At 43.0% G+C, this 27998-nt stretch overlaps 2 protein-coding genes across 4 annotated transcripts in view; both read right to left on the bottom strand.

Annotated features, from left to right (window-relative positions):
- The window catches only part of PRMT3 (protein arginine methyltransferase 3), a 78370-nt gene extending 67845 nt beyond the window's left edge, over positions 1-10525 (bottom strand). Inside the window, exons 1-7 of one of the 2 annotated variants that reach the window (XM_084894739.1) lie at positions 10296-10525; positions 9913-10048; positions 8057-8139; positions 5699-5748; positions 4065-4167; positions 2011-2170; positions 24-168 (exon numbers count right to left, since the gene is read on the bottom strand). In XM_084894739.1, the coding sequence (XP_084750865.1) occupies positions 24-168; positions 2011-2170; positions 4065-4167; positions 5699-5748; positions 8057-8139; positions 9913-10048; positions 10296-10323 (705 nt within the window). In that variant the 5' untranslated portion in view covers positions 10324-10525. The remainder of the gene's footprint in view (positions 1-23; positions 169-2010; positions 2171-4064; positions 4168-5698; positions 5749-8056; positions 8140-9912; positions 10049-10295) is intronic. The other variant, XM_084894738.1, reaches the window with a different exon arrangement.
- A 3248-nt stretch (positions 10526-13773) lies between these two features.
- HTATIP2 (HIV-1 Tat interactive protein 2) lies at positions 13774-27267 on the bottom strand. Of its 2 annotated transcripts, none has more exons than XM_084894737.1 (6): positions 27201-27267; positions 26490-26688; positions 24274-24381; positions 18394-18531; positions 15246-15307; positions 13774-14234 (listed from the first exon to the last, which is right to left on the bottom strand). In XM_084894737.1, the coding sequence occupies exons 2-6, from the start codon at positions 26685-26687 to the stop codon at positions 14009-14011; spliced, it is 732 nt and encodes a 243-aa protein (XP_084750863.1). In that variant the 5' UTR covers position 26688; positions 27201-27267; the 3' UTR covers positions 13774-14008. The 2 variants fall into 2 exon arrangements, with proteins under 2 accessions (XP_084750863.1, XP_084750862.1); XM_084894736.1 differs by having other exon boundaries at positions 26987-27227.
- Between the last annotated feature and the right edge of the window lie 731 nt (positions 27268-27998).

Here is a 27998-nt window from a genome sequence, read left to right as displayed (position 1 = left end):
GTGCATTTGTGCTCTTTTCTAACCTTTAGCATTTCTTCATGTATCCCATAATGCCCGTATGAGCTGAAATAAACACCATCCTCATCCTCCTGAAGGTCTGCAATGGCAGAAGTAGATGCCGACCAGGTTCTGACATCTGCGTTCATCACAAAATCCTGAGCAAATTGTCTGTAATCAATTTGAAATACACCCTTGAGACAGGTTTATTGGACCATGAAAAAGGGAAGGCTAGAGGTTGAGGAAGAGGAAAGGGGGGGCAGGAGTGAGTAGAGTGTGATGAGCCTTCTAAATAATTCTATCATAAGCAACTGAAAGCTCCCCCTGCTGGATCTCAAGCAATGGCATATTCAAACCCAGTTGTAAGCATTCTTTCTGCAAACCACAAAGCACTGCCAACTGCAGATTATTAGCTGTTTATATCTTTCAGCTGAACAAAATAAGTGATTACCTTTATTCAACTTTATTATTCTTAATATTCCAAAAGCTTATTTTAGTAGTAGCTGAATCAATGTAATACAATATTTCAGCACTATTAATATTCTTTAAAACCTTTTATCTCATCAAAGGGTTATATGGGCAGAAAGTGGACCCAATTTGGGATTTATATACACCAACACCATCCACTGCAGCTCTAAAACTTAGTTCCCCTCTCTGATCATATATTAGAATCTGTAAGGTAAGCATGTGGAAGAAGTGCAAAAATGCAGATAGTAGACTTATTGGTGGTTACTAGGTTACCCAGCATAAAATCTCAGAAACAGGCAAGGGAAACTGCAATCAGCTATACTATCCTTCCTACTCAACATTCTGGCAAATCATAAAGTGGGTACTCGCGCAACAACCAAACTACAAATCCAGGAGGTAAAGCTAGATGTATACTTGATAACAAGGCAGAATCTCAGGCCCTACCAGAGACCTCCTGAATCAGAATCTACGGTTTAACAAGATTCCCAGCCGGGACCGGTTTGGCTCAGTGGATAGAGCGTCGGCCTGCGGACTGAAAGGTCCCGGGTTCGATTCCGGGCAAGGGCATGTACCTTGGCTGCGGGCACATCCCCAGTGGGGGGTGTGCAAGAGGCAGCTGATCGATGATTCTCTCTCATCGATGTTTCTAACTTTCTATCCCTGTCTCTTCCTCTCTGTGAAAAATCAATAAAATATATTATTAAAAAAAAAAAAAAGATTCCCAGATGATTTACATGCACATTAAATTCTGAGAAGAACTAAGCCAGTAGAATACTAATTTACTCACTGGAGAAAACCATATGTGTCTGGTTTCTCTGATTAAATACTATACCATAATTTAATTATATTTTGATTCTTTAAAAACAAACATTTTTGGGGAGTAATGGGGGGATAAGAACACATATGTAATACCTTAATCAATAAAGAAATAAAAAAATTAAAAAAAAAAAACATTTTAACCCCATATTCCTCCCAAATATAAAAAATATTAATCCTGCCACTTTAAAAGCCTGGGAGAGCAGCACAAGCCAGTGTTGCTAGAGCACTGGCCCTCACACCAAAAGGTTGCAGGTTCAACCCCCAGCCCCCAGGTTGGGACATGAGCTGAAGACAACCAATCGATATGTCTCCCTCACATCGATGTTTCTCCCTCTTTCTCTCTCCCCCTCCCTCCTTCCCTTTCACTCACTCTAAAAATCAATGGAAAAAAATATCATTGGGTGAGGATTAACAACAAAAAAGCATGGGAGAGGAAAGTAAAATAGAGAAATCTATTAGAAACAGGGTAATTCAAAGGAAGGCAGCATCAAAAAACAAAAACACTTCAGATAATTATCATTAGTATAAAATGATAAAATATATGAGAACTTTATATTAATCAACAATGTCACAATATATTAAAAAATGTTAATATATTTAATATAATGTATCGTTTTAATATATTAAAATTAAATATCTACGTTGTATTTTCCAGTATATATTATTATTAGTTATATTATTTTGGGTGAGTCTAAGCAATTAATTTTTTATAGACTGACAAATTACCTCATTCTTTGAAGATCCTCACGCGCTTTAGCTAATGCAGCTTCAGCAGACAGTGCCCTGGCTTCCATATGTTTCAATTTTTCAACAACAGAGGTATTTTCACTGAGTCCATTGGGGAATGAGAATGGGACTGACACTGGTTCATAAAGGTCTTCTACATCTAAAAAAAATAAATGGACATTATCAGGCCATTTTATAATCTATATATATATAAAGAGCCAGGGTCCATCACGTCTAAAACGACTGAAGGCTTAACTGAGCACCAGAAGTTAGTCCTGCAGTCAATGGTGTGGGCGTGGTGACCCAGCACTGACTGCCACGGGGGCTGCAGATCAGGCCCGGAGAGAGGCCTGAAGAGAGAGGAAGGGTATGATCTGCAGCCTCTGTGGCAGCTGTTGATCAGCCATTTACTCTCTTTTTCTCTCTAGGTCTCTGCAGGGGCTGCTGATCAGCCCTGCCGCTCGGATCAGGCCCAGAGATAGGCCCAGAGATGCTGACTGGCATAGAAACCAACCAATCAGAACCAAATCTGGGTGAACTGTGATGAGCCAATGGCTGCCTAGGAGGCAGAGCTTTTGACGCTGACTGGCATAGAAACTGACCAATCAGAACCAAATTGGCCAGCAGGGGAGGGCAGTTAGGGGTGATCAGGCAGGCAGAGGCAGTTGGGGGCAAGATCAGGCCAGCAGGGGGAAGTAGTTGGAGGTGAGATCAGGCTGGCAGGGGAGGGCATTTAGGGGCAATCAGTCAGGCAGGCAAAGACAGTTAGGAGCGACCAGGCAGGCAGGTGAGCAGTTGGGAGCCAGCAGTCCCAGATTGCGAGAAGGATGTCCAACTGCCGGTTTAGGCCCAATCCCTGTGGGCCTATACTGGCAGTCAGACATCCCCCAAAGGGGTCCCCGATTAGAGAGGGTGCAGGCTGGGCTGAGGGAATACCCCTCTGTGCACAAATTTCATGCACTGGGCCATTAGTAAATATATAATTATGTTAGGAATAAATACATATATACTAAATGCCTACTATGCAACTAATTGAAAAAAAATTAGTAAAAGTACTTTAAGTCAATGTATAAATCCAAACTGCTTCAATTTCAATTTAAAGAGCAGGCTGTTAGTCTGTTTTTCATTAGTTGGCTAAATTGAACACATAAATAAGCATTAATTATAAGGAACCAAAAACTGAAAGAAACAATAAAATGGAAGGAAAAAACCTTAATATTTACTGATTACCAGCTATCTTACATGCATTATATCTCAGTTAATCCTCAAAAGCAAGCTAAACTGTAAATAATTATCCCTGGATTAATGCATGGGGAAAATAAATTTTAGAAAAATTAAGTGACTAGCCCAAAGTTATACAGCTGTTTAATGAAGGAAATAAGATTCAAACTCATGCCTGCCTCAATACACTTGGTTGTGGCCTGCTGGATTCCTCCACTGCAAAGTTAACATCTCCTTTGTAATTAATAAATGTCTTGGGCCCTGGCTGGTATGTTCAGTGGTTAGAACATTGGCCCATTCACTAAAAGGTTTTGGGTTTGATTCTTGATCATGGGCATGTACCTGGGTTGCAAGTTCAATCTCAGGCATGTGGGAGGCAACCTAATGCTATGTCTCTATCACATCAATGTTTCTCTCCCCACCCCACCCCCCCAAACTCCATTCCTTCCCTTCTACCCTTTCTAAAAAAACAGGAAAAAAAAATCCATGAAAAAAATATCCTCAGATAAGGATTAACAAAAACAAAATAAATTTCTTGGGACGATACTTTGAACTATGCAAATCATGTTCCACTCTAAATCTTTGTACACTAGTAACCCTCAAAACTGTCAAGGTCATCAAAAACAAGGAAATCCTGAGAAGTGTCATAGCCAAGAGGGGCTTAAGGAGACATGGCAACTAAATATACTGTTTATCCTACATAGTATCTTGGAACAGAAAGGGGAGAGTAAGGAAAAACTAATGAAATCTGAGTGGAAAAAAATGGAGTTTACTTTTTCTTTAAGTAAGTATAATATTTGAAACATATTCCAGAAAGGATATATTCATCTTACCAAACTGAAGTAAAAGGTCATCTTCTAATACTGGCTTCAAATACTCTTCTTTTTCCCAAGGCACTGGATTACATATGGAATTCATATACTCAACTGTAGGATTCTGGATGTAAAATTAATTGCATGTTTTTTCAATGCATCTATATATATATATATAAAACCCTAATATGCAAATAGACTGAATGGCAGAACAACCAACCAACCAATCGCTATGACATGCATTGACCACCAGGAGCCGCATGCGGAACTTGGCGGGCATTGGCAGCAGGCAGGACATGGTAGGAGTTGGCCATGGCAGGATGGTGGAGCAGGTGAGCAGGGGCGCCAGGACATAGCAGGGTGCTGGTCACTGTCATGGGGCGAGCCTCTGGTGGTTATTGAAAATTCTTTGCTTCCTTGTGCCACGGTCCTGCCAGGTGCTCGCATCCACTGCCGGCGCCCGGTGCTGGTCCCAATCGCTCGGCGCCGTCAGCTGGTGAAAAAAGCGGTTGCCAGCCCTGATCGCCCCTCAGGACTTCTCCATCTCCCGCTGCTCCTGAGGGACAATCAGGGTCAGCAGCTGCCTCTCACACACTGCTGACGACAGCCCATTTGCACCCACTGCTGGCACCTGGTGTCAGTCCTGATTACTTGGCACTGTCAGCAGGTGTAAGCAGGGCCAGTGCCCTCAGCATGTGGAAGCAGCGGCAGGAGTGGGGCTGCTGGCAGAGAGGGGATTGGGGGCCGTAGCAGGAAAGGCCGGAAAGAGGCACAGAGGATGGGCCGAGACCCGCTCCTGTGCCAAATCGTAGCCTCGCTCCCCACAATTCCTTTCAAGGTGCATGAATTCGTGCACTGAGCCCCTAGTATAATCATAAAATTCCCTTAGCAAAAACTAGGAAAATTTAACAAAATAGGAAATCATGTTGACATTATACAAAATCTCTATTTAAGGAGTCTATGTTCAATTGTCATTTCCTTAACTTGATTGGATGACTGCTTAATCAATGGTATCACTGCACAATTTTATATTGTTTGGATCTGGAGGAAGTGGCAATATAAATACTCATTTGAATAGAATAGAAAAAAGAACAAAGTATTTGAAAAATAGAACAAAGAGAGTAGTAATTGAAATCACAGTAGAAATTATTTTGGATTTTACAGGAACACTTTTAGTATTTCCCCTTTATCTGACTCTGAATTACTTTTCTATAAATAACATTGATTCATCTTAAATGCAATTAAAAATGACACTTATTAAGCATGGTGTGCATACATTTACTTCAGGGGCGGGGAACATGTCACCCTCGGGCCTATAAGGTCTGTGAAATCATTTGGTCTGGACCTGCCAAGGTATTAGGGGTGAGTTAATTAAATGTTTGATCAAATATACCAGGCTAAATTTTAAGTTGACAATTTGGCCCACGAATGATGTTATAAATACCCAAATGGCCCCTGGGAGAAAAAAGACTCCCCAACCCGATTTACTCGGTCCTGTTAATTGTGGCATTTCCTAATGTCCATGATTCCAATATGACGTCTGACAAATTTAAAACCGTTTCTTGTAAAGCAGTTCTTCATATTCTTTTAGTCACCACTGGTAGTGGTAATTCTTTAGTTTCAAAACAAAATTGTAAATTACGTAGCCAACTTACCTTAAGCCTAATAAAATTTATTAGTTTAATGTATCCATAGAATTCAAGTCCTAAAGGGGGAAAAAAAGATAATTTACCTATTTTAAGATGAGTTTTGTTTAAATGACCTGTTCTATAGTGGCTTCTCTGGTTAGACAATAAAATATTTCTGTCCTCTAAACTACAACTTATAATAGTTTAAATTTCTTGTTAAGAACTAGAAATAGTAATTTTGATACTTCTGAATATTGTAATTATTCAGCTAGCATAAATGACAAGTTTTTACAGTTTTTCTTGCATTTCTAAAATATGAAAAATTAATTTTTAGAATTCTTCTCATTTCTAAGAGCATAAGAAATCAAGAAACTTAGGTCACAAGACTTTTCCAAGTATAGGGCAGTTGATATTAGAACTTAGTTTCTACATTCCCAGTTTTTACAGTGCCTACCAAATTATAATTTAGCCAGAATATGGAGTATACAAAGTGTATTAACTTTAACATTAAGTTAAATGATGCATGTTGGAAAACAATGAGGCTTGTTATCTGGTTCCCATATCTTTCCAGAAATGAAACAGCATTTAAAACAGGGGAAAACAGCCATGGCCAGTGGTTAATTGATTAGAGCGTCAACCTGAGCACTGAAGGGTCTCAGGTTTGAGTTCAATTCACTAGCGTTTCCAAATATCTCTCCAGAGAAATGTTGTATGAGGAACATAATAGCATACAAATTTTTTTTTGTGTGCAGAATAGCATATAGAAATCCTTATGTGGTGAGAAAAAAATACTTTGTAATAAAACCCTAACATGCAAATTGCCCAACCAGTTCGACCGCTCGCTATGACATGCGCTGACCACCAGGGGGTGTCACAGAACATGGCAGGCATCAGCCACGCAGCGCTGGCAGTGGGCAATGGAGGTGCTGCTGGCCCCGATGGGTCCCAATGAGAGCAGGACCACGGTGGGATGGTGGAGCAGGTGCGTGGGCGATGCCAGGCCAAGGCGGGTGTGAGCAAGGGCCCAAATGCCCCGCCGATAACCTCACAGATGGCGACCAGCGGCGGCGGTGGAAAATGGGGTGCCACCTGGCTCCCAGGCACTGAGGGAGCCAGGTGGGGGGCCCAGTCCCAATCGAAGGCCCCACAAGCGGGATGGTAGAGCAGGTGAGGGGGTAGTGCCAGGCTAAGGCAGGGTGCCAGGCTGGGCTGTGAGGCTGGGGGCACATGCTGGGGTTGTGAGCTTGGGGGCATGAGCTGGGGCCCTATTCCTGCAGGCCCCCTGAGGGAACCCAGCGGTGCATGAATTTGAGCACTGGGCCTCTAGTACAAAGTTATATTTACAGTATGATTCCAAGTCACACTTTAAAAATGCTTGTTAAAAACATGAAGAAAAAAAAATCCAAGAGACTAAGTTATTCATGTCTTTCAAAAGTAGCTGCACTTAAATTTATAATTTATAAACATGTTATATCATGTTTATCTAATGTCCTTTGCAGTTGTTAGTAAATACAGGGGCCAAAAAAAAAAAACAAAACCCTATACTTAATTTTAGTGGAGAAGTGCAGGTCTTTTACATCCGTTTAAAGAAGTGGAAGACTTTATTAGTAAAATAGGTATGGTTAAATGCAAGTCTCAAAAGGATCATCATCTAAATATTTTACTTACCACCTTAATTTCATCAATCCTTTTTCTATAATCTTTCACCAAACTCCTTATGAAACTCGACCTCGTAAGCCTTGAATTTCACGTTATGCTTTGACTTGGTAAGTTGTCTTTTTTCATAATGTTCCACTTCCTTTCCCAAGTCCACCTTTATGCTTGCTCTCACTAATTCTAATATACTCTCCTACTCTCCTTAATTCTAACATTTATATGATAAAAATGCAATCATTATATTGACTTCCTTTTGAGTTGTGAAGTCAATATAAGCTTACAGTAAAATCCTATCTAGAAGAATGACTTATATTTAATCTTTCCTCAAAGGCTACTGTCACAAAAAGATAGGCTGTTGCTGTGTATTTCATTATTGTTTAGAAAAGGAAAGGTCTGGAAAAATATAGTTTGAGCCGAAACCGGTTTGGCTCAATGGATAGAGCGTTGGCTTGGGGACTGAAAGGTCCCGGGTTCGATTCAGGTCAAGGGCATGTACCTTGGTTGCGGGCATATTCCCATTAGGGGGTGTGCAAGAGGCAGCTGATCGATGACTCTCTCTCATCGATGTTTCTAACTCTCTATCTCTCTCCCTTCCTCTCTGTACAAAATCAATAAAATATATTTAAAAACATATATATATATATATATATATATATATTTTTATATATATATATGTTTTTAAACTTAAATTTCACAACTAAAATGTTCCTTATTCTAAAAAATACTCACCATGTTTATGGACCATGGTATCAATATTAAATTGATGCTCAGACTTACAGTGCGAAAATGTTTCTTCAGGAGATGTAAATAACCTGAAAAATCAAGCAATAAATAGCTTCATTAAAAAGTCCCCCGGAAGTCTAAATATTGATTTTATGTTAAACATACACTCCCTTTACACCCCCTCCCCATAACCTGCTGGTTTCTAGTTTTATTCCCAATTAAGAGAAAACAAACATTCTCTGTAGAGTCACAAACCAGAGGGAATCAGTACTTCTCAGTTCCATTTCACACCTAAAACCAACCAACTACCCATTAAATGTCAAAGGCAGTTTATTTGCCAATTAAAAGCACTGAATTTACCAAAAGTCTTTTAAGAAAGAGAACTCCCTTTGATAGATTCTGTTTCTCTCAAGATATGAAAATTCCCTGCGTAAGACTCTTTTCTCCTCTGAAGCGTCAATTCTGTTTTTAGAGGCTTTGAACTGGCAAAGCTCAAAGTACTTTCAGAAATAAAGCACAAAATGTAATTTTACAGCTGGCATATTCCCTAAGTGCTGTACTTCAAAGGTGATCTTGTAGTGTTCCCAGAGTACTTGCATTAAAAGACTTGTGAGGACCAAGTCTCGACTATGTGACCTGCAAAACTGTAGGATGCAAAGTAGGCATTCGCAGCAAAGAAGCTGCATTATCTCTTTTCTATGCCTCGCACAGTGAGTGCCATGCAGCAGTTAGCTTTCAACCAATGTTTTCCAAGACCGGCCATTTTTGCAGCATTTATGCAGCCTGTCACAAAGAAGTCCATCCTGATGCTCCACAAATTTCACTCATCTAATAGCTACCCAAATGAGGCTACAGGTGCGAACAATGATGAATCTATAGGCGCTAACAAAACCACCAACCAGCACCATGCCCAGAGTTAAGGAAAACTGGAAAATGTTTACTCAAGTGACCCTGGCCGATCCACACAGGCCTCTTTCATGCCCACGTGCCAGGACAGCAGCCCAAGTCAATGCTTGTGGAGATGAAGAGGCAAAACTGTACGTGGAGCCCAAACCAGTTTGGCTCAGTGGATAGAGCCTCGGCCTGCGGACTGAAAAGTCCCGGGTTCCATTCCTGTCAAGGGCATGTACCTTAGTTGCCGGCACATCCCCAGTGGGGGGTGTGCAAGAGGCAGCTGATCGATGTTTCTCTCTCATTGATGTTTCTAGCTTTCTATCCCTCTCTCTTCCTCTCTGTAAAAAATCAATAAAATATATTTTTTAAAAACTGTACGTGGAAAGAGCATGGGTGACCTTGCGCAAGTTACTGATATCGGAGTCTTTTTTATTTTTTTAACCTAAGTGAAAAGGCATCAATTCCTTCCCCTTCAATAGGGGAGGACCCCTACCTAAGAAGGGTTCAAATGGTTCAAGTGGTCTTTAAATGATTCAAATCCAGCACTGCACCTGAGAAGCTCTCTGCTTGTCTGAGAATTACAGAATGGTAAAGTTGGACGGGTCCTCCCGAGAGATTAGTCTAGTGACTCTGAGATTGGGGCCTTTTATAAAAAATAGATAAGATTCCTGGATCGCAGTCCTGACTTAAGAGGGGCTGTGGCGCAGAGCTCAGCATCTGTGTGTTTCTTCTAAGTGTTACCGGTGACACAGGTGCACAACCAGAACTGGGAACCACAGACCCAGTTCAAAACCCTATCATGTCACACGCGGGGAAACTGAGGCCCGCCGGAGACAGCCTGGCTTCCAGGTCCATGGCTCCTCCCTCTATCCTTCTCCACCAGCCCTCACTCCACACCACTGGCCGGAGCATTCGCGGGCAGGGCACCCCTGGGCAGAGGAGCCCGGCGCTGGGGAGGGAGGACGAACCTGTCACAGAACAGGCAGGGGGTCTGCTGCTTGTCGTGGGGGAGCTCGGCATCGTCCTCGTCCTCCCAGGCGGCCTCGTCCCCGCTGTCGGACAGGTCTGGCAGGTCCTCCTCCTCCTCCACAGCGCCCCGGCCTCCTAGCACACGCAAAAGTCAGTCCGCTTCGGGCGCCAGGACCCGCCCGGCGCACGGGGAGGAGGAGGAGGAGGGTGGGGAGAGGGAGCACCGCCCGCATCCCGCTCCCCGGCACCTTCCCAACCCCCCTCACCCCCCAGCGAGGCCCCGCCACCCGGGCTCCGCGCCCCGGAGGCTGCAGAGGGAGGAGAGGGTCTTTCCACAGCCCCTCGGCGGCGGCGCGGGTGCTGAGGGGCCGGGAGTACCCACCAGTAGCGCCCGACGCTAAGGAGCACATGGCGGAGGCGCCCGCGGGGCCCGGCGTGCTGGGGGCGGGGACCTGGCGGGGCGGCGCGCGCGGCCGGCGCGGAACTCTCGGACCGGGGCCCGGGGACGAGCGCGCGCGTACGCGCGCAGCGGGGCAGGAGTTGGGGACACTTCTCACGGGGCCGTCTGGACACGCGAGAGCGCGCGCACGTGGGCTCGGGAGCGCTTCCGGCCCGGAGATGGCGGCACTGGTCACGTGGGAAGGGGGCGTGGTGAAAGCCCGGGGTGGGCGGGGCGGAGGGCCGAGGTCCGCCTCTTTCCGCCGCAGTGTTGACGCAGTGCACCCGGAGCCGGCTCGTTGAAAAGAGGTCTGAGCGGCTCAGCCTCGGATGCGACTCTAGTGTCTTCCTCCCGCTGCCACAAGTTTAGCGGAAGGTGCCCGCCCGCAGCCCTGTGCCCAGAGGTGGGGAGACGCCGCAGTGGTTTTGTAGTCGGCACCCCGCCCTCTGAGCTTCCCCCATTCTGGGTTCACGGAGGGGAGAGCGGCTCGCAGCGCCCTCTGGTGGCGGAGGAGGCAGAACGCAGGCTGGAACCGGACTCCTCTGGTTCCTGGGCTTCCCTCCCCCCTCACCCCCTGCGGTAAACTTGGGGGAGAGAGATGGGGGGTTGCCAGCGTGGGTGTATTACTGACCAAAGCCTTGCAGGCTGCTTTAAGAATTTCAGTCTTTAATGTCCAGTGGTGAAAGGAGAACATGGACTCCATAGCCAACCTAACTAGTACTTGGTTTGATTCCTTCTAGCCCTTTTCCAGGGAAAGTAACTTCACAGAGTGGTATGACCATAAATCCCTAACTGGGCAGGTCAGGTTGGGTAATCAACCCCAGGCATATAAACTTTTAGTAAAAGGTTAATCTTGACCTTAAGCAAGCCCTGTCCATTGTTTCTGTGTATCTGGTTTAATACACCTTTGAAATTAACCATAACCACCTTCAAGAAAAGCACAGAACCTCGTTAACTATATCCAGTAACCCAATCCTGGCCTTGTTTTTTCCCACCTTTATGTAATTTTCCTTACATTCCCTCCTTAATTTTAAATGCATAAAAGAAACTGCAAGACTTATTCTCCGGAGCACTTGAGATCTTGTTCCCCAGCATTATGTCATTAGTTTGGCTCAAATAATTTATTAAAATTCTCTACAGGTTTGGATATTTCTTTTATAGACTCTATGATTTTTGACATCTCCTTACCTCCATTTCCTCAACTACAAAATGGAGATAATGCACTAACCACAGGGTTATTATAAGGATAAAAATGAGTTGATATATGTAAGGTGTTTAGACATAAATGTTAACTTTATCCTCAGTAACTGTAAGCAGTTGACCTGTTTGGTTAAGCAAGGGAGTAATACTGTCAGATGTATTTACTTATTTTTGTTTTTTAAAAGTTTTTATTGATTTTAGAGGGAGAAACATCAACTTTTTCCACTTATTTATGCACTCGTTGGTTGATTATTCCAGTGCCCACAGAAACTTGAAATGTACTTGGCAGACCCTGTGAAAATCGACTGAACCACTCAGATCACTTTGCTCCCCCCCCCCCCCCCCCCCCCCCCCCCCCCCCCCCGACAAACGTTAAGCCATGTTTCACCACCAGCCTTTATTCCATGATGGAATTATCACTGTGTGCTCCTCTTCACTTTGACCCTTCTGCCTTTTCCCTTCCTTTTCCGTCATTTTTAAGTTGCAGCACTTTGAGAAGTACTTTCACTGCTATGTGAACATTTTGTGGTTAATCGTTACAGGGAGAAACCCAAATGTTTTTATTTAATTCACGCACAGCACGTACTGATGCAGCAAAAATTCACTGCAGCTTTCTGGAATTATACAAATAGTGGATGCTCTTGCAGAGCGGTTAAAAATACACGTCATGGGATCAGGCTGACTTGGGTTAGAATGCTGGCTCTGCCATTTCCTGGCTTCGGGTCTTCAGCTTTGGCCCCTCGGGCAAGGCACTTAAAGGCAGCGAGTTTCAGTTTCCTCCATCTAGGATATGAGGATGACCGTGTAACCACAGAGCCTGGTCCTATCCCGTTACTAACAAGGCCCGGAACCAACGTTTAGACCTTGAATACACCACTTACGAGAAATACTTGGGAAACACCACTCACCAGCAACTCTTGTGAACCCTTTACTGCTACTTTTTAAAAATATATATTTTATTGATTTTTTTTTATAGAGAGGAAGAGAGAGGGATAGAGAGTTAGAAACATCCATGAGAGAGAATCATCAATCAGCTGCCTATTGCACACCCCCTACTGGGGATGTGCCCGCAACCAAGGTACGTGCCCTTGATTGGAATTGAACCTGGGACCCTTCAGTCCGCAGGCCAATGCTCTATCCACTGAGACAAACCAGTTTCGGCCTTAACTGCTACTTCTTAAAACCCCACCCAGAGCCCTGGATGAGACAGATTTGAGCCTTGCCTCCTGTCTTCTCGCCACTGACTTTCAAATAAAGCTCCTTTCTTTTCTCAAAGAAAAGCCTGTGGCTCCGGTGTGCAGTGGGCAGTGAACCTGTGTTCACTAACAGCAAGCACTGCCTATAACCATTACAAGAGTTTTTTGGAGGGTTCAAGGACAGATAGCATGTGTAAAGGCTGACGCTTAGCAAGCACCCAGGACTTGTCCATTTATTTTTATTCCTCTATTAATTAGGAATTATAAAAGCTCAGTTGTATAATACATTTTATTATATATTCTAAAGAAATAGTAAGGCACAATGTTCACTTACACAATTATATGCAGTCAGCACTGAGTACCTTGAAGACCCAAATGTCAACAATTTCAGAACAGAACTCATCTGTAATGCTACGCAAGGTCTGCACTGCTGCCATCACTCTGCAGACAAGCACCTCAGAGCTGGCCTCCTCACCAGTGGCATCAAACTCACCAGGGAAAACTTACACAAAACCACAGATTCCTGTGCCCATACCCCCACAATATTGGCTTCAGGACGTCTGAGGCAGAGACAGGGCCTAGGAAGCTCCATGTTTGAAAAGCTCCCTGGGTGCTGTACAGTTGACCTTTGAACCACAGGTGTGTTAGGGGTGCCACCCCCGTACAGTTGAAAATCCACATATAACTTTTGACACCCCCACCCCCAAATCCAACTACGCCCTGCCCTTCAGAGCCACAGGTTTGACACCCACAGATTTAAGCAACTGTGGATTTAAAACAATATTTTCAATCTAAAGTTGGGAATCTGGAGATATAGAGGGCCAACTGTACTAACAGAGGACTACTGACCAGAAGTCTCCCCAACAACATACACAGTAAAATAACACACATGTTGTATGTTGTATGCATTATATACTGTATTCTTACAATAAAATGAGCTAGAACTTGATCTCCCCACCAATAATAATAATAATAACAATAAGCTAAAGAAAAGAAAATGTTAATAAAACATAAGGAATAGAAAATACATTTATAGTATTTATTGAAAATAAATCCATATATAAATGGAACTGGTCAGTTCAAACTCATGTTGTACAACGGTCAATAATTGCTGTGGCAGAGCACAGTTATTTTTTAATTGGGCCCGGGTGGCTGAAAATAGTGAAACCCCAGTTAAAGCATGCTTTTTTTTTAGACTTTTAAATTAACGATTAGATGATGAGTGCTGAGTTTGACCAAAAAAGCACTTCTCAGGTGTGATCATGGCTTCAGAGGGCCATCGGCTTTCCCCAGGTCATGGATGGCCTTGTTGTCCAGCAGCTCCTTCTTCTTGTCACTTGGTCTCACTAAGTTGTTCAGCATCGCTCTAACCACGGTCACCACTGGTACAGAGTGCCCACTGGCCCAAGATTCTGGTAAGGAGCCAAAGAATTTCCTAATCACCCATTCACCTGGGCGAGATTCTTGCCTATCACATAACAGAAATCTAAAGAGAAAACAAAAAAGCAGAGGAAAGGATGGTAAACTACATTCAGACCAGAGAATGTGATAGACTAAGCCAGTGGTAATTTTGCTACTGTTATGAATCAATGTAAATATCTGTGTTTTCTGATGGTCTTAGTCACAATCCACAGGTTGAGAACCACTGCTGTAGAGTCTAAGACCATCGGAAAACAGTTATGAAGTAGCAACGACAATAATTTTATGGTTGGGGGTCACCACAATATGAGGAGCTGTATTAAAGGATTGCTGCATTAGAAAGGTTGAGAACCAGTGGACTAAGCTGTGTCTCCCCTAAATTCATGTTGAAGCCCCAACCCACACATGTGATTGCATATGAAGACAGTGCCTTTAGGAAGGTAATTTAGGTTACTTTAGGTCATAAAGGTGGAACCCTAATCTGATAGGACTGGTATCCTTACAGAAGGGGAAGAGATATCAGAGACTCTCCCTTTCCCTCTCCCTCTCCCTCTCCCCCTCCCCCTCCCCCTCCCCCTCCCCCTCCCTCTCTCCTATGCCCACACAGAGGAAAGATCATGTGAGGGCACACAGGAAACTATCTACAAGCCAGGAAGAGAGGCCTCGCCAGACAGTAACCCTGATGGCAACTCAGTCTTGGACTTCTAGTCTTGGGAATTGCAAGAAAATGAACTATTGTTTAAGCCACCCAGTCTATGGAGTTACTCTGTTATGGCAGCCTGAGCAGACTAACACAGTGGCTAAAAGGTCTAATTTGGTGCATGGAAAGGATTTTAAAAAAGAAGACAGCAAAAGCCACCCAGGAAATTCCACCCTATTCTGAACCTGGCACAACCACCTGCCCCCCCCCCCCCGCCCCCTTCTTTCAAAGCCAAAAGTTGGGCTTTTCAGAGAATAATCCAACTCTAGACAACTTCTTTCATGCCCTAGATATCTTATTTGTCAGTCTCTTCAAATGAAAACTCCCTTCTAGGGAATAACCAACAGTGGTGTGTTCTTAGGTAGCGTGAATACTCACCCAGGCCTAAATATGGAGTAGCGATCAAATTTTAATTCTTCCACCCTATCTTCCACTTCTCCCTGTTTAAAAACAAAAAAAAACAAACAAAAAACAAACAAACAAGCAAACAAAAACACACCACGCACACACAAAAAACACACACCACATTTTTAGTATTTAATCAAAACCAATGTACTACAATATAATGTTCAAGAGAGAATAACTGGGTTTTGAAGATAATCTGCTTCTGTGGGTCTCAGTAGAACTGACCCTTAAGCAATATGGGATTAAACTGCGTGGGTGGTTTTCCTCAAAAGACTCACACAGTTCAAACTCACATTTTTTCAAGAGTCACTCCAAGGCTTCAAGGACATCCACATATGCGAGGGGCCAACTGTAGTTATACGTGGATTTTTTACTGCATGTGAGGTCAGTACCCCTAAGTCCCACCTTGTTCAAGGGTCCACTATACTTATAAATACCCTTATTCAAATTTTCCTTAACTTTCCAGAGAGTCTGGGAAGTTAAGGAAGAGATCATTTAATCTTGACACGCAGTAGAGTTAAAAAAGAAAATGCACTGAATGAGTGAACGTCTGCATAGTCACCTAGCTTCTCATTTGACTGATACTAACAGATCCTGAGAGAATCCGTGACATGTTAGGAGTTCAACCATAAAGAGTAACCTCCCATTCGTCCAGAATTAATGGTATAGACTTGCAGACATTAACCTTTTTCGGTTTCCAGGTAATTCCAGTGGGTCAGCAGTTCCATAGACCCTCTATATTATTCATTTCCTAACAAACCCCAAGAGAGCGATTACATCTAGATAATGCTTTAAATACAATTTGTTAAACAAACCATGAATTTTCATGCCAGGCATCTCCAAAAACAGAAATGTCAGAGGAACTCAGGTACATGTGAAAGACTGATAAATGAAGCAGCATGCTCTCCTCCCCTTCTTGGCCTGTTCATACCATTCATTTGGCACTTAGCCTATAATCTTTGTCACATCCTATAATCTTAGGTAGCCTTTTTTTTTTTTTTTAATGTTTTATCTTTGGTGGTCTTATGCTTAAATATTTTCTAATAAAAAAATATGGTTTTGTTTATTTTGGAGAGAGAGGAAGGGAGAGTGAGATAAACGGATGTGAGAAACACCAATTGGTTGCCTCCCACATGCACCCCGAACAGGGATTGACCCGAAACCTAGGCATGCGCCCTGACTGGGAATCAAACTGGCAACCAACCAGGACAATCTTAGGTAGCTTTTAAAAATATATGTATGATTTCTATGCCATAGATGGTTTGGCTAGGTCCATATAGAGTCAGCCCGTGGAGGGTCCTGGGTTCAATTCTGGACAAGGGTATGTACCTTGGTTGCAGCCTTGATCCCCAGTCCTGGTCAGGATGCATGCTAGAGGCAACCAATCAATGGGTCTCTCTCACATCAATGGAAAAATATCCTCAGATGAGGACTAACTAACTAATGTTTTCTAGTATATTCAGCAAGTTTTGCCCCTTTCATCTGCAATCTTAGACTATTTTATTACCCCAAAAAGAAACCCAGTACCAAATAGCACTCAGTCCCACCCTTCCCTCTGAGCTTAGCCAACCACTAATCTTCCTGCCTCTATAGATTTGCCTATTCTGGACATTTCCTATAAATGAAATCATACATGTTGTGTCCTTTTGTGACTGCCCTTCCTCGTTCAGCATAATGTTTTCAGGTTTCACCCATGCTATAGCATGTATCATTCCCATGTAATACACTTTGTATGCATATACCACATTTTATTCATCCAGTTATCAGATGATGGGTAATTGGGTTGCTTTCACTCTGGCTCTTAGGAATAACACTTCTATGAACATTCAGATAGAAGTTTTTACATGGACACGTTTCTCAGTTAGCTTTTTACAAAGACATGATTTGTCTCTGTTAGCAGGGTGCTTAAGAGTTAACCCGGCAGGCTGAGACTGCTATCTCAGAAAAGCTTGCTTGCAAGGTTGGCCTTTGGCTTGAGAACTTGGATTTCAGGAATGCTCCCCTCATTACCTAATTGATATGGGTAGTTCACTGTGCCTGCACCATTTGAACAAACAATGTGTTTTGTGAATAACTCTTGCTTTCCTTCTGGAAGTCTGTAATTATTTCTAAGCTGAGGGTGCCTATGGGACGGACCCCCATGAAAACGCTGGACTCCTGAGCTCAGATGAATCTTTCTGGTAGACAATACTCACTGCTGGGGAAATTAAGCACATGTAACTCCACTGGGAGAGAACTTTTGGAAGCTTATACCTAGTTTCCTCCAAATTTCACTCCATGCATTTCTTCCCTTTACTGACTTTGCTTTATAGCCTTTCATTGTAAAAAGTCATAGCTGAGAGTATGACTATATTCTGAGCCCTGTGAGACCTTCTAGCGAATTACCAAACTTAAGGACCCTAACAAAACAAGCATATTATAGCCGAAACCTGTTTGGCTCAGTGGATAGAGCATTGGCCTGCAGACCGAAAGGTCCCAGGTTCGATTCCCATCAAGGTCATGTACCTTGGTTGTGGGCACATCCCCAGTAGGGGGTGTGCAAGAGGCAGCTGATAGATGACTCTCTCTCATTGATGTCATCCCCAGTAGGGGGTGTGCAAGAGGCAGCTGATCGATGACTCTCATTGATGTTTCTAACTCTCTATCCCTCTCTCTGTGAAAAATCAATAAAATATATTAAAAATAAATAAACAAAAAGATTTCCTTTAAGAAGAGAGAATAAATTTCTTTAAACACACACACACACACACACACACACACACACAAAAAAAAAAATTTATTCCTTGAGGACAAAAAACATACACAATAAAATATCATCTACTTTGGAAATTTTTAAGAACCACTGCCTCAAAGTCTCTCCTAATGTTAAGATTCCATGCTGATAATTCAAGATCAGAGCTGTCCTATCTCATTTCATGATTACTGGGTCCTCAACAGGGGGCAATTATCTTTCCAATCACTCTGTTTACTAACTGTATCCCTGCAAACAGTCCCTGTAGCTATAAAAGTGTGTAGTCTAATGCAATTAGGGCATTTTTGTAATATTTAGCATCCTATATTATTTAGTACTGCCAATTACCCAGGGTTCTCCAAAGTATCTATGAGAGAAACATGCACAAACCTTAACTTGCAGATACAAAAAACTGCTCGACTTGTCAGCTCCTTTGGAGGACAGCAGGTTGAAATGTTTGCACCCTCCAGCTTTTGCCAGCTCTGCAGATTTCAGGATATAATCTCGATCGACACGAACAAATCCCTCCTGAGAAGGAAGAGAAATAAGTTATTTTCAAAAAGTTGTGAGTTCATCTTAAAGGTTACTACTCAGCCTGGGTGGCAGCCTAGGAGGTCTGATGGGGGGAGGGGTGATAAAATCTAAATAAAATGCATCCAAGCAATACATGAATGTTGTTCTTACACCTTGGGAAAGGCTCCAAGTGTGATCCTCAGGATAGATACCAGCTTTAGCAGCAAAGCCAGACCGCAATGAAAACCAAAGCTTATGGGTGAACTGTCGTTGTTTTTCTCGTTTCAAAAAATTAAATAAAAATTAAAAAACAAAATGGTATTGAAACCCAGACACCAAACAAATCAGCAAGGAACAAAAGTAACAATAATATCAAGTTGCAAGACTGCTTTTAGTCACACAGTTCTTTGTCTTGGTGTAATTTTACACCTTTACAGCCCTCTCTGTTTTCTCTATTCTATGTCAACTCTAACATGGTAGAGACAGCTGAGAGCGGAGTGCACATTTAAAATTGTTTTTCTTGAAATAAAAAAAAAAAAAAACTGAAAAAAAGGGGGAAGGAAACTAATACAGAATTCAATTTGAAAACAATAGCCCCAAGCATACATTTTTAACTTTGTACTGAAGTAAACCATAAAAGAAAAGTAAGCATATTGTACGTATAGAGCTTGATGAATTTTCACAAACTGAACATTACTCTGCAACCAGCTTCTAAAATCAAGAAATAGAGTCTGGCTGGTGTGGCTCAGTAGTTGAGCATATGCCATGCACCAAGAGATCTCTCTCTACTTCGATTCCTGGTCAGGGCACATGCTTGGGTTGTGGGCTCGATCCCCAGCAAGGAGCGTGCAGAAGGCAGCCAATCAATGTTGATGGGATATTTCTCTCTCATCAATGTTTCTATCTCTGAGAGAGAGAGAGAGAGAGAGAGAGAGAGAGAGAGAGAGAGAGAAATATCTATATCTATCTATATATTTTATTTTTTTATTTTTTATTTTTTTAAGAAATAGAGCATTACTATTATCCTAAAAGCCTCTCTTATCCTCCTATCTCATGTTCATAGCATAACAGCCTCATGTGTCTGTCTTACTTTGGGGAATATAAACTCAAGTCTTAACTAATGAATATCTTTTTGTATCTATACTTGGACATTCTACCCTGACTTGACGACCTGTTCTACATACTGATTTGAACTTAGGTTATTGCTTTCTTAAATCTAATTTTAATGCTCGGCACATCCTGAGAGAGGGATGGAATTCTCCTCTGAGCCATCCTCCGAAATGAGATTTTACATGTGCTGATAGTGTGCCAAGAAAAACAATCCAAAACTACATAGAAAAATTCCAAAACACTCACTTTCTCTCCTAGGTCTATTTCTTCCCCTCACTGTAATTCTCCAGAACTCTGATTTTAATAACAGGTTACTTATTCATAGTAAAGTGACATAGTTGACTAGAGAAATAAATTTATTTTTGTGGTGGCTGTGGTTGTAGCACTGTTTCTTGGAAGATGCATTCTAGTTGTCCCTGTTAAAATGCTTTTCTTTCATCAGCTTCTTTAAAAAGAAGGGAAAGATTCAGCCAATCACCAGTCTCTAGACCGACGCTGTCTCCCTCACTTAATCCACAGCCAGTAAAGGGATAATTTGATTAAGTTGAGACCCTAATTTATTTGGCGTTAGTTCTGGATCAACCTCTCCTTAATAGAGTGCTGTCGGCTCCAATTGTTTGGTGAAAATTAAAGTGACATAAATACCATGGGACTTTTGCAATCTGATTAGTCAGCGAAGGCACATCAATACCACCCCAGCCATCAGACGCTGGCGTCCCTCCTTTCACCCGCCTGGCTAACAACTGACAACCGCGCCTGGAAGGAGGAGCACCCACGCTGCTTCGGAGACCCCCACGCTTAACCCATCATCCCTGCTCAATGGGCCCGCTTGACAAGGTGCCCATACCTTTCTCCACCGCTGTTCTCCGGACAAAGCTAAATATTGTTTTATGAGCTATCAATGGCTGTTAATCCAAACCGATTTCACAAATCCTCTGAGCCCTCAAGCGGATTATAAATACGCATTTTTTTTCCAGGCCCACAAATTTTGAATCTCACTTCCCCCGCCCTGATGCCTGCCTTTTTAGCTGGTGAGTGAAATTCAAAAGCAATGGGTTCCATGGCTTTCAAGGACTTAGAAACCAAACGTGAACGTGGGTCCTGCCGACTGACTCAGAGACATCGACACATCAATTTCTTTGGAGTGAGGAAGATTCCATGGATAGATAGAAAGCAACCATCTTTAAAATCTTATTAATACCTTTTCTTATTCTCTAATGGCGCAAAAAAAAAAAAAAAAAAAAAAAAAAACACAAAAAAACAAACAAAAAAAAACTAAAACAAGCTACTCCATATCTCAGAAACACAATTTTCCAGAAAAACTGTATTTAGGTTAGGGAAACTAACATCTCTTCTGAGAGCATAAAGTCCATTATGCTAATGTGTCTTTATGATTCCAAAGTCAGTGTAGACCACGCTAAGCTAAAAATTAGAGTTCCTTCTGGAAAAAGGAATTGATGAAATACGGGACGCATTTTCTTTCCCAGTACCTACTTGAAAGAATAAACACAATGTAAAACGACTCGGCAGAGGTATCTTCACAGGTTCCACAAACATCCAGAGAGAAAAACTCTCCAATTATTCTTTATTCAAATCTTATTAAAATCCAAAGCTACTAAGTATTTTTTCTAATCTTCTTTACCAACGGCTGAAAACTGGGAACACTGGCTTAAGAACAACTCACCCTAATGGAGTATTTCAGCAGTGACTGATGAAACCAGCAAGCATGCCAAAATGACTCAAGGTCATGGGGATCCTTTTCCAAGAAGGGCAGATCTATCATTCTGTACAGGGTCCCACTGAGCCATATTTTTGCTTCAGATTCTTTCCCCTTTACTCCAACCCTATAAATCAGACTAGACTACAGAGATGCTGATGAACAACAAATGCTATCATCTGACACCCCAGTTGTTTGTATCCTGGAGGGCACTTCTGTATTCGCTGTGCAGTGGTGGAAGCATGATCATGGTTAGAGGAAGAGCTCTGGGTAGAAAAAGTCAAACAGGAAGATTCATGAGTAAATCTCTATACTCGCACAGAATTTTCCCAGTTGGGAATTTCTTTTCTCTGTGTTAGGAAAGTCAAAGAATTCTGCAGGCCAAACGGGCTTTAGTGGTCACCTGCCTCTCAGTACAGACAAGGAGGCAGTGGTCCACAGAAGCTAAGCACACACCGGCAGTCCCACAGCTACCTAGTATCTAGAGCTTATGATCTGGGTCCCTCAAAGCACTGAGGACCTTGTCACTTCACACATGCCCGCCCCCCCCCCCCCAGACATCAAATTAAACAGTAGAAATTACAATGGGGGTGGGCAACCTTTTCCTGTAAAGGATGGGATGGCACTTTCAGATTTGCAGGCTTCTGTTGCAATTGTATGGCTCTGATGTCATGGCACAAAGTCAGCCATATATAATAAAGTAAATAGAATAACTACGTTCCAATAAAACTTTATAGATACTGAAATGTGAATTTCTTATATTTTTAAGTGTCAGGACATATTATTCCTCTTTTTAAAAAATCATTTAAAAGTATAAAAACATTCTCAGACAGGGGCTATACAAAACAAAGGCTGTATTTGGCCCCTAGTATGTAGTTTACAAACCCTGGCATCAGAAATTGTCAGCTTACTTTTGGTCACCATCGCCTTAAACCATGTAGCCCTAACTCATTTCTGAGACTACCTTTGCCTTACCAGTCTTTCTCCTGCTTACTTACTCATTATGTTTGTTTTTTTTCTTTTCAAACTGATTTTGGAAAAGAAAAGATATTGAGCACCCTGAGAAGTGGGGAACCAAATCCATCTAAAAAACGTTCTAAATAGGAAAGACACCCAATGCCTCTGATTAAAATTGCATTACACAATTTGGATGCAATAAAGCAATTTCTTCTTTCTCTATGAGATTTGCCTTATGTCATGAAAATCAACTGCTCTATGCCTAATGCAGTGTTTTGTTTTCTTGTTATTTTTGCTGAGTCACCACCAAAATCAGATTGGCGCTTCAGACAGAACAAAACTTTTTGAGTGCTTTTAGAGGACACACCGCTTGTGGCTGTCTCTGGGACAATGAAGACTGCACTAGCCACCGAGCAGGAGCATGACCTTTCCCAGGAGAGAGAATGTGCCAAATCCTGGGACACCTCTCAGCACAGAGCTCAGAACCCAGCTGTCTTCCAAAGTGGACATGGTGGAACTGCAGAAGATTTGAAAACAGATCCCTACTGCATACATGGAATTATTCTTTAGATTGCCAGGAGGCCCAGAGAAATACAACTGCGCCTAACAACTTGGTTGATATACACCAATAGTTCATTTTTATATATTTTTTTCTTTATTGATTAAGGCATTACATATGTGTCCTTATCCCGCCATTATCCCCTCTACCCCCAATCATGCCCTCACCCCCCTGGTGTCTGTGTCCATTGGTTAGGCTTATATGCATACATACAAATCCTTTGGTTGATTTCTTCCCTTTACCCCTGCCCTCCCCTACTTTCCCTCTGAAGTTTGATGGTCTGATTGATGCTTCTCTGTCTCTGGATCTGTTTTTGCTCATCAGTTTATGTTGTTCATTATATTCCACAAGTGAGTGAAATCATGTGGTATTTATCTTTCCCTGGCTGGCTTATTTCACTTAGCATAATGCTCTCCAGGTTTATCCATGCTGTTGGCAATGATAAGAATTCCTTTTTTTTTTAACCACAGCTTAGTATTCCACTGTGTAGAGGTACCATAGTTGTTTTTTAATCCACTCATCTGCTGATGGGCACTTAAGCTGTTTCCAAATCTTAGCTGTGGTAAATTGTGCTACTACCAATAGTTCTTAAACATGTGTTCTCCTAATGATTCTGATGCATGGACCTGTTTATAAACCCACAATAAGCCCCCATGGCAGCACTGAGGTCACGCATATTTAATGGACATGTTTAGCTCCAGCAGGTAAATTCTGCTAGAGGGACAAAGTATAAGTTAAGTAAGAGGTATTAACACTTGCCCAAGATCTATGCAGTAAGCTATGACTTCTAGCTATGTAGTAAACTATGACTTCTAGATAAGGGCAATGCAATTTAGAGCACCATTAAAAATAAAATAAAATGTGCTGGAACAGTTCTGCGTCAGTGAAGGCCGAATCACCACGGGGGTTGAATCATTGCTGGCGGCTGAGTCATCACTGGAGGCTAGCTGAGTCGTGCCTCTGTCCTGATGTTCTCTCCCAGGAGTTTAAAGCTTGGCACAAAATTAGGTTGAAGAAAATCACTCAAGTGAGAGAGAATGCTTTAAGTTTAAAATATTTATAAAGAAAACAAATTTTTTTAAAGCTTATTGCTAATAGCATGAGCTAGTTACTTTTATTCTGATATAACTGGTTTAGCCAGCAATATTTGCCAGACAATATAAATATGCACACAGGCCTGAACTCAAGGATTATTCGGAAGGAAAGATGAACTTATCACTGCTATTCAAAGTACAGCAAAGGATAGGGCAGCAGGTGAAACTTTCAATAAGAGTTTATTTACAATTAAGGACTGCAAAGGTAAAAAAAAAAAAAAAAAAAAAAAAAAAAAAAAAAAAAAAAAAAAAGAGTAAGTAAGAAAGGAATCTGACAGCACTGGCCAATGAAAAGAGATAAGGATATATTTCTTCCTTACCGCCCCAGCTTTTTTTCTGGTGGTACCCAGGCAACAGAATCCAACATCATGACCTTGGAAGGCAGAAGCATAGTCGTCCAGCTTTTCAAAGTCCACCACTTCTTGATTCTAGACAACAAGGACACAGCTGAATAGAACTTGATGTTATTCTTTAAAACAGCCCTCTACATTTAAAAAATAAATCACAGAGCATTAGTGAAGAGTCTGACCACTTAACATCAAATTTTGCAAGCTCATTTTCTCTCACCAAAACTCAATTAATCTGAATTTCAAATCAGTAAGGCACTAACACAGCCCTGGCACACATAATTGGACTAGGGGTGATCCAGATCACCAAAGTTAGGTTCAATTATAATTTTCTCTCTGGAAAAATAAAGCACCTGTCTGCATATTACCAGGAGGAATAGCAATGCAATGAGGTAAAATGTGGGTTAAGGATGGCATTTGGAACCTCAAATACCTACATTGGTGTCTTGGGCCTTCTACTTCCTAAACATGTGATTTTGGCCAATTTATTTTCATCATATGCCTGTTTTTCAGCAATAAAATGTAAATTATAATTTTTCCTTCAGCCCAATCCACGAACTACCTGCAGTGGGTGCTGGATAAAAGGGCATATTCTTAGGTCTCACACCAATACTTCTGAGTCAGAAACTGCACTTTTTTAATTAGCACCCTTAAAAATTCTCATGTTCACTAAAACTCAAGCACCATCATCTAACCTAAGTTTGTTGTGAAATTTAAAAAAGAAAGTTTGAGAAGTTCCCATCCATCACCTCGGAACTCAAGTAAAATGCTGCTTTCCTTCCCTACCATCACCTCTTTCAAAAGAATTTTCCCAGCACTGTACACAATGCTAAAGGAAAATGTTTGCATTAAGTGCCTGACCAAAAGATGTGCCACCAGTCGAAACTGGTTTGGCTCAGTGGATAGAGCTGCAGCCTGCAGACTGGAAGATCCCAGGTTCGTTTCCGGTCAAGGCCAGTAAGGGGTGTACAAGAGGCAGCTGATGGATGTTTCCAACTCTATCCCTCTCTCTTCCTCTGTGCAAAAAATCAATAAAATATATATTTTAAAAAAACATGTGCCACCAAAACTAGACTTTCAAAGCACAGAACTCGATTTCAGTTTCTAATTACCAGAAGTATCGGACACACCCCATGAAGCCAGACTAGGAAGGCTGCATGTTACTCCCTGCAAAGTTGTCCATTTTAAACAGGAAAGTCCTGATGGACCAAAGGCATATGCAAAATGACCTGACCTTGGACTTGCAGGAGTCAAGAATGTTTATTTGTGAGACCATTTGTTATCTGGAAGGTTCCACCTGTGAAACCTGTGGGACCAAGTTCTATAATTAGGGGGTCTCAGGATTATATTATAATTGACTGGGTTTCACAAATAACTCAGGACTCTCCACGAAGCTCAGACTTCAAATAGTTAGGGTGTTTGAACCACCTTGAAGTCGGTGTATTGTTTGGTTAGCCATGAAAGTGTAAGTGATAGTCAGGGGAAGGAATATTTCACTTACAGACACAACACTTGCAGCCCTGGGAAGTCAGGCTGGGCAAATTCTTATCTGTGAACCCAACTTTCAATGCCAGAGATGGTTTCTGCTGTGCACAGCATTTCCTGATCTATTGACAAGATTGGTATAGAGTGAACAGGGAGACAAAACAAGCAAAGTGGACTGTCTCGAGAACTCAGATTGAATGATGCTGAAAGCTATGCTGTTCTTTTTTTTTTTTTTTAATATATTTTATTGATTTTTTTACAGAGAGGAAGGGAGAGAGAGAGTTAGAAACATCGATGAGAGAGAGTCATTGATCAGATGCCTCTTGCACACCCCCCACTGGGGATGTGCCCGCAACCAAGGTACATGCCCTTGACGGGAATCGAACCCGGGACCCTTTAGTCAACAGGCTGATGCACTATCCACTGAGCCAAACCGGTTTCGGCTGAAAGCAATGCTGTTCTGTCTCCCCAGCTCCCACTTCAATCGAGGCCCTGCCTAGACTGAGAGGACTTTGCCCAAGGCCGCAGAGTGAGGGAAGGCCTACAATCCAGGCCTCCAGCTTCCAGCCACCGGGCTCTCAAAGGCCGACCTTGGCCACCTTTAGATCACCTCTCGCAGCGCCCACCACTGGCAGGCAATGTTCAACCATTAAACACAAAACTCTGTCCACCCACAGCTGAATCACTGGGTCTCCAATACCCACCACATCTGCATAAGCTTCCTCCTTGAAGGTCAGCTTCCTCCGGCCAATGAGCGTGACTCTGGAAAACAGGCGCTGCTCCAGCAATTCCCTTAGGAGCGCTTTGCCCGTCTCCCCGCTGGCGCCCAGAATAAAGACGGATTTATTCTGCATCCGGAAGTCTTCCCGAAGCTTGGGCAGCAGCGCCTCTGCCCCAGCCATGCTACAGAAATAACATCGACAGGTGCAGATCTTAGGGGTTTTAAGAGACAAGTCGGGCATACCCCCCTGGGAAATGTGTGTTCCTTCTGGAGGAAGATGTTATTATTCTCCGCAGCCTGGGCCCCGGGGAGGGTGCTGAGTCACCTGCAGGGCCGGCCTGGGACAGCCCACACCTCGGAGGGGCCCACAAACTGCTGCACCAGGAGGCCTCTCTCCCACTGGTTACCCCAGGTTCTGATCTCTTCTTTCTCCGCCAAAGGGTGCGGGGCCCAGCTCGGTCCCCAGAGCAGAGGGGTTACCTGGAGCCGGCCCCCGGCCCCGCGTCCTGGCATCGCAGCAGGAGCAGAGCGGCCACCAGCGCCGCCACCGCGGCTGCGGCCCCCGCGCCCAGCGCCGCCGGCAGTTGCATCCGCATCCCCCCTTCCCAGGGGTTCCGCGGCCCCTCGCCCCGGACGGTGGGCGCCCCTCCCAGCTCCGTCCTGGGGGTCGGCGGCGGCCACGCCCATGTCCTACCCGCTTCTCCTTCCTGGTGACTGCGCGGTGAGTGACTCCCTCGCCCCGCCTACAAGGGCGGGACTTGGGGGAAAAGGCAAAGTTCTTTCTGGGTGCTGGTCAAGTGAGAGCATGTGCGCTGCACAGCGGGCACAGGATGAGGCCCTGACACCTCCAGGACCCTCTCCCCTGCGTTCTTCTTCACCCCCCTGGGCTGACTTGACCTATAGCCAAGATCTCTGCAAATAGGCTTGACTTTCTCTGGTCCCTTTCTAAAATCTGTCCATTTCAGTTGGGCACTGGGCATTTTCATCTCGAATTCACCAGGTCAAAATGTAAACCTTGCCGAAACCAGTTTGGCTCAGTGGATAGAGCACCGGCCTGCAGACTGAAAGGTCCCAGGTTCGATTCCGGTCAAGGGCATGTACCTTGGTTGTGGGCACATCCCCCATAGGAGGTGTGCAAGAGGCAGCTGATCAATGATTCTCTCTCATCGATGTTTCTAACTCTCTATCCCTCTCTCTTCCTCTCTGTATAAAAAATCAATTATATATATATATATATATAATTGATTTTTTTATCTATCTATCTATCTATCTATCTATCTATCTATCTATATAGTAAACCTTTCCACCCAACCACACCAAAGAGGAATAACACAAAGGTATTCCTTGCCTTTCTCTGGTGTCACTATTCCTAAGCATTCACACACTCTTCTCCCCTCCTCTTTGGGCTGCCTGGTGATCCGAGCACAGTAATCATCAACCTGGAAAAGCCCTGCCATGGGAAGTAAGACACCACATCTATCTCATTGCTGTA

The sequence above is a fragment of the Pipistrellus hanaki genome (assembly GCF_964339955.1).
Source record: "Pipistrellus hanaki genome assembly, chromosome: 9".
Taxonomy (NCBI): Eukaryota; Metazoa; Chordata; class Mammalia; order Chiroptera; family Vespertilionidae; genus Pipistrellus; species Pipistrellus hanaki.
This window is presented reverse-complemented; position numbering and strand designations above follow the sequence as displayed.